Source organism: Rhagoletis pomonella, unplaced genomic scaffold, assembly GCF_013731165.1.
Source record: "Rhagoletis pomonella isolate Grant_MI unplaced genomic scaffold, Rhpom_1.0 Rhpom_scaffold_02854, whole genome shotgun sequence".
NCBI lineage: Eukaryota > Metazoa > Arthropoda > Insecta > Diptera > Tephritidae > Rhagoletis > Rhagoletis pomonella.
Window position 1 is genome coordinate 19,120 of NW_023461407.1, and position 7,118 is coordinate 26,237.

A 7,118-nucleotide genomic window follows, 5' to 3' on the forward strand; every position below is an offset into this window, starting at 1 on the left:
TTATCGACTTTCATGTAGGCAGAATTTTAAACTTCAAGTCTACACAAGTCATCATGGTTCTACAGTGGTAAATCTTTATAAAAAAATCATACATATGATACATACATATACATATGACAACTTAATTAATTAATAAATAAGTGTAGCACCTTTCCCAATTTTTTTTTTTGTTTGAGTAGTTACGATAAAACCGAAGCTAAGCAGAGTGAAGAAAATGGTAAACGATTCAAAATAAGAGTACATACAATGTACATAAATAGAGTAAATTGATTATTCTCTCGGCGATTAACGAATTAATGCCAACTGATTGATTGGAAACCTATGGCTCAAATTGTTCGTCATAATCATACAAAATTTGATTTCACCAAAATACATGAAATAATGAAGACATTTTAGTTCCAGTTTGGCATTGAGTGAATATAGTAGGCGGTTACAAGTCGAACGGCGGAGCAGTACAGTAAGTTGAGAATTTCTTAGTTAACAACATTTTGTTACCAAAGGATATAACTTGGTAAAATAAATTTGATTGTTTCGTCATCAGGCAGGCAGACACACCATTCCAAAATGGGCAGCATGTTTCGCAGCGAAAAGATGTCGCTGTGCCAAATCTTTCTGGCACCGGAAGCGGCCTACAATAACATGGCAGATTTGGGCGAACTGGGTTGTGTGCAATTTCGTGATGTAGGTTGTGAAAATTTACTTTTACATTTTTACGCTAAGGTCCCGTGCACACAGACAGCTTACGGCTGAAACAAGCACTGCTTCTTAATTAATTATACGCTTGCTGAACACCGAACACTAAGAAAAGAGTTTAGTAACGTCAACTAAATATGTCTCTCTCAACGCATTAACTATTTGGTTATAGCTACCAAATCATTTGTTGAGTGAAACATATTTTTTTTTGTGTGTGCATGTTGGGCTTATGGTTTCTTAGCCCTGCCTCAAGCTCAATTAAAAATAGATCCGGGAAATGTGCTGTTTGAACGAGGCCGACCTAAATTACGCGTTAGTTAGGTGTTCATCTTTCAGTTCAGCTACAAGTTCATCCTGAGCCAGATGACTTACTCTTCTTTTGTATAAATGTCTTTTTCTCTCTGCAGCTAAATAATGAAGTCACAGCTTTTCAGCGTAGATTTGTTAGTGAAGTCCGCCGGTGCGATGAGATGGAACGTCAAATGCGTTATATAACTAGGGAGCTAGAGAAGGATGGAATAAAGCTGCAGGATGTTTACGATGATATACCGAGCGCACCGAATCCACGTGATTCGGCCGACTTGGAGGCGCAGCTGGAGAAGGCCGAGTACGAAATTCGCGAAATGTCGGAAAATGATATCAATTTGAAATCGAATTTGCTAGAGCTCACCGAACTCTGCAAGGTGATTGAAAAGACTCAAGACTTCTTTACTGAACAAACGGTACTTAATATGGAGGAACATGCGAACAGCGGCACTTTCACTGGTGAACGACGTGGTTGCTTGGGCTTCATTGCCGGTGTAATAAATCGCCAACGTCTCTTCGCATTCGAACGCATGTTGTGGCGTATTTCTCGCGGCAACATTTTGGTGAAACATGCTGATATCGAAGAGCCCTTGCACGACCCACGCACGGGCAATAGGACTTTTAAGACGGCTTTTGTAGTATTTTATCAGGGCGAACAATTGAATGCTCGCATTAAGAAGGTGTGTACCGGCTTCCATGCCTCCCTCTATCCCTGCCCAAATGTTCACGATGAACGCGAGGATATGCTGAAAGGGGTGAAGAAACGCTTGGAAGATCTGAAGTTGGTGTTGAAGCGGACCGATGATCAGCGCAATTGCATTTTGGCGGGCATAGCCAAACACCTGCCTATTTGGTCCATTAAAATAACTAAAATGAAGGCCATTTATCACACCCTGAACTACTTCAATATAGATGTAACAAGCAAATGTTTGATCGGCGAGTGCTGGGTGCCGACTATGGATCTAGAATTGGTGCAGCAAACAATCGCAAATGGCTCGGCCAATGTAGGCAGTACGGGCTCCTTTTTAACAGCTGTGGCGACAAAGAAGAGCCCACCCACTTACTTTCGTACCAATAAGTTCACACGGGGATTTCAAAACTTAATCGATGCATATGGCATGGCCACCTATCGGGAGGTTAATCCTGCTCTCTACACCTGCATTACTTTCCCTTTCCTCTTTGCGGTTATGTTTGGCGATTTGGGCCATGGTTTTATTATGTTCTTAATTGGCTTCTGGATGGTTATAGATGAAGAGCGACTGATGCGAAAGAAAGGCGGCGAAATTTGGCGAATCATGTTTGGTGGTCGTTATATCATTTTGCTCCTTGGTCTTTTCTCCATGTACACCGGATTCACTTACAACGACACCTTCTCAAAATCGTTCAATGTGTTCGGCTCTAAATGGCGCGTCCGTTATAATACTACCACCGTTCTGACCAATGCAAATCTGCAACTCGATCCCACTGTATCCACCATTGGCACCTACCCTTGGGGTATGGACCCGATTTGGCAGTTGGGGTCCAACAAGATCATCTTCTACAATTCGTACAAGATGAAACTTTCTATCATTTTTGGTGTTTTGCATATGGTTTTCGGTGTATGTATGTCTGTGGAGAATATGGTTTATTTCAAAAAGTACGCATACATCTTACTGGAATTCTTACCGCAAGTCCTTTTCCTTATCCTACTATTCGGTTATATGGGATTTATGATGTTCTATAAATGGGTCCAATACTCACCGACCACCGACTACGAACCTGATACACCGGGATGCGCGCCATCTGTTTTGATCTACTTCATTAATATGATTCTATTCAAGGCGTCCCCACAATTAGCCGGTTGTAAGATGTATATGTTTGACAGTCAAGCAATGGTGGAACGAGTTTTCTGGATTGTTGCTCTATTCTGTATCCCTTGGATGTTGATCGGGAAGCCATTGTACATCCAGTGTTTGCGTTCATTTGAGGTAAGCGGCATTCAAAAAAAAAAAAAACAATTATAAATTTCAATTAAACCATCTTTCCACCATGAATAGTCGAAGAAGAAAACGAAGGAGGAATATGTGGAAAAAATAGAAATTCAAGAGGGCGACATTGTTATTGAAGCAACGCTCACAGACCCAGTTCCACATGCTCATCACGAGAACGAAGACGATGAGGAGGAGGAGCCAATGAGTGAGATTTGGATTCACCAGGCCATTCACACGATTGAGTACGTCCTGAGTACTATTTCACACACAGCATCTTACTTGCGTTTATGGGCGCTATCCTTGGCACATGCGGGTGAGTGATATCAATCGGGTCAAGTGCATCTAACTAATACCATGAACCCAAAAACAGAGCTGTCTTATGTGCTGTGGCTTATGGTTATGCAGAAGGGTCTCCATTTCAAGGGTTACGCTGGTGCAATTGGCGTGTACATTATTTTTTTGGGCTTGGGCTTTGCTTACCATTGCCATCATGATATTTATGGAAGGACTTTCAGCTTTCTTGCATACACTGCGTTTGCATTGGTATTTCCAATCATTTGATATATTTTTATATGTATGATTCATGAAAAGAAATATTGCAGGGTCGAGTTCATGTCGAAATTCTACGCTGGCACTGGCTACGCTTTCGAGCCATTCAACTTTAAGATGATCTTAGAAGCTAGCGACGAGGATTAAGTTTTGTGAAAAGATATCTTACAAATCTTATCTACATAAATGTAAATAAAAATAAATAAGATTTATGCTGTTCTAATGAATTGTTTAAGAGAGCTGAACGTACGTTTAACAATAGGGGTATTCACCACATTGAGCAAGCGACCTGGCACTCTGGCCAAAGAGCAGTCAACAGTCGTTACTTGAGCTAATCTGCTCGTTTGCCACAGTGTCAGGTCACTTGCTCAATTCGGTCAATAGGAATGTGTTCAGAACTAAGGTTCAATTCGGCATTTAATCGTGGTTGCGCGTATTGGACATTTTCATCAATTATAGTTTAGAAATAAAAGAGCCTGATGTTTTGGCTTGATGCATTTCTGAACGCACCCTAACCATATGGTATTCGCGCAGTTACTAAAAACTTATTTCCAGATTTGCTCACAATTTATTAGGCAAACATTTTTAAAATTTATAAGTAATTGGAGATGTATAAACTTGCCGAAAATTATCCTTTCCATATTTTTTTTGTGAGGTGAGATTTTGTGTGTCTGCCCAACAGCCGGTAATTGAATGTTAAACTTGTTTGGTGTTACTAATCTTGTAGTTTTTGTTTTTATATTTTGCTCTGTTGCTCTCTATTTCAGCGTTTACCATACGTACATTCCAAGTGAATAACGCTGATTTGGACAATCTCATCCACTACTTCGATTCCTTCGACTCCTGTCTGCGCGAATTTAACTGTCGCCAACCTGACAGATGACTTCGCTCCGAGCTTCTACTAACCTGGAGTCTTTTGGCGGCAAATGCGGTTTCATTTGTAGAGAGTCATTGGAGTTGTGCTGTCCGCACTTATCCCCCTCTCCTATGTAGTTTTTTAGACATGAATATTTGGCATTTTAAATCCAAAATAAGTATGTAAAAACTACAGCCAGTTGACTAATCTGAGAGTCAAATTTCCATTTTACAGAAAGAAATGTAGCCCAGCTATAAAATTTTGTTGGCTAGTGTATTTATTTAAATACATATAGGTTTTGCATTCTTCAAGAATTTCCATGAACTTCCAAATGCGATTGCAATGTCAGCACCTATGTATGTATGTAAGTCTTTTTTCCAAAGCTAGAATTTTTCATGTCAGCAAAAGAGCTGCCACAAACGCCAACACCTGGCCTAGGCCACATATTTTTTTGTGAATTCAACAAAAAGTAAATAAATAACTGAAAATCTTGAAAGTAAGCTGAATAAGTGCACTGTTTTAATGAGAATAGTTTATTTAGAAAGGTTAACTGAAAGTTTCACAATCAGTTGAAATTAAGTCTTCAAAGTGCACGGGTAGCATTTCCAAGGGAAGATGTTGCTTCTAAGGTCCTCACTTTCGGTGGAGATCTCTTTCTTGATCGCGATTTTCGCTTTTTCTACATACGCGGACGTGTTTGTGCAAGTAAATCTGAATCGGCCATTCAATGATGTGAATGAGAAATTTGTTAGTTTTGCCGTGGAACCCGCCGATTTATATAGAGCGCTCGATGGACCAAATAGGTTAACATAATGAATGAAACAACAATTTATTTCATATTACGATATTATATTTGATTAACCCTTCATCGCACAGGAAAGTGCTAACGCATATGGCTACGATGCTGGGAAGTTCTTATGTGAAGTTTATAAGCGATTACAATTTCATATCTAACACAGAAACGAATTATCGAAATCCTACAAAGACTATATGGAAAGGGTTCAACCGCTGGACGAGGTGAGTGCAAATCGATTATGAAAAACAAAATCAAAGTATACTTCCCTTCGTAGTGCGGTAAACTGGACGATGGTCGTACCGATTCCACATAGTTCCGGTGAATGGGATCCTATGGAGTCCCTGAGAATTTTAAATAGTTCCTATTTAACAGGCATAACCGATTGCATTTGGCAATTGGGTACAGGTAAGAACGCACATAAAATGAGTAGCGGAAACCTTTGTAAGCAATTTTTCTCCACAGAGTTTGGTCCGGGTATCAAAGAATATTTTAATGACTTGAACACTTTGAACTTGATAGTGGATACATTCAATCCTTATGTCGATGACTGGGAAGTTACCGGTGCTGAAATACCTTCGGGCAGCAGTAGCGAAGAAGTTAAGCGATATATTGAGATGTCGAGAGACATTAATGCTGCTTTTAATTGGCTGCAGTAAGTACTCTGAAACAGTTACATAAATGCCCATACTCATTTGTAATTGGCACTTGCAGGCCAGCCGATTCTGCCACCACAAATACTATGATCGGCTCAGTCTATGAACACGATCGCACCCTGCGTGCCATGTTCAGCGAGAAGGTACCTGTTTGGCTAAATTTCGCCTCTAAGGATCGACCAAAAAAATCGACACAGAGAGGCACCACTGGTAGCAGCAGCAGCAGCAAAACCAATGCAGAGGATGTCACAGATGTGTTACGCTGGGCGCAGACTCTCGGAGATGCGGCAACCTCTGGTTTCGACGCCGTTTTCCGCCGCATTGATCAAGATGACTTGGAACGCCCTGGTCCCAGCTTTTTCGTAACTATGCTATTCAAGAAAATTATGGGCTCACGGGTGTTCCCTGCCCGACCTTTTACCATATTCCTGCGCAGCAATAAATTATATACCCATTGTGCTAATACAATTTCGGGCGGTATAGCCTTCATGATTGTCAATCCTGATGATGATACCAAGCACGTGACCGTAAGTTCTTCCACAAAACTACCTGGTGAGGAGTACTGGCAGTATATCGTAACATTTAAAAAGAATCAGGCTTATTTGAACAACGAGAGACTGAACATGAACTTCACATTAACGCCTCAAGTCAAGACTAATAGTCCAAATAAAGCATTGCAATTGAGTGCACCCGGGAAATCCGTTGCGTTCTGGGTGCTACCGAATGCTGAGCTGGAGCATTGCCAGTTCACAGAGATCGATATTGACGAATTGGCGCGCGAATCGATGGAGGAGGAGGAAAAGGCGAGTAAACGCATTTCCTCGTCCGATAAGCTATTGCAGCAGCTAATACAGGACACGGCACTCGCTCACTCTGCTCCAACAAAATCCAACCACCGCAGACGTCGCTATGCCACCTTTGCCAATCGCGGTGCCAGACATGTTGTGCTGGATGACAATGGTGAACATTCCGAGACTTTGGCCAAACTTTTCGAACCACTATCCCTGGAGGAAAAGACACCCAAAAAGAGAGAAGAAGTGCTAGAAGATAGACGGTCTGCTGCACTCAAGTGGATTAAGGAGCTACTCGACACAGCACTGCAAGATCGCGAGGATTTGTTTTCACTAAAGCGAAATACTCGCAGCGTCGACGATTACTTTGGCGCCATCTTTGGTGCGAGAGGCGGCAAGAAGAAGTCGGCTATAGTAAAGAAAATTACAGAAATACGCAAACCAGAAAAGAAATCCATTAAATCGTCATACGACCCAGAAAATTTCAATGAGGAAGAGTTTTTT

General features: G+C 41.2%; 2 protein-coding genes across 2 annotated transcripts; both read left to right on the plus strand.

Annotated features, from left to right (window-relative positions):
- The first annotated feature begins 564 nt into the window (after positions 1–564).
- LOC118753790 (V-type proton ATPase 116 kDa subunit a1-like) lies at positions 565–3,665 on the plus strand. The gene is given in 6 exon segments (XM_036488666.1): positions 565–681; positions 1,101–2,966; positions 3,036–3,282; positions 3,340–3,431; positions 3,433–3,512; positions 3,572–3,665. Coding segments are annotated over 6 exon segments (2,496 nt in total).
- A 1,324-nt stretch (positions 3,666–4,989) lies between these two features.
- Positions 4,990–7,115, plus strand: LOC118753791 (the record flags this gene model as incomplete). Its single annotated transcript, XM_036488667.1, has 5 exons — positions 4,990–5,177; positions 5,251–5,391; positions 5,445–5,575; positions 5,633–5,822; positions 5,882–7,115. Coding segments are annotated over exons 1-5 (1,884 nt in total), but the record flags the coding sequence as incomplete, so codon positions are not given.
- Positions 7,116–7,118: the final 3 nt, after the last annotated feature.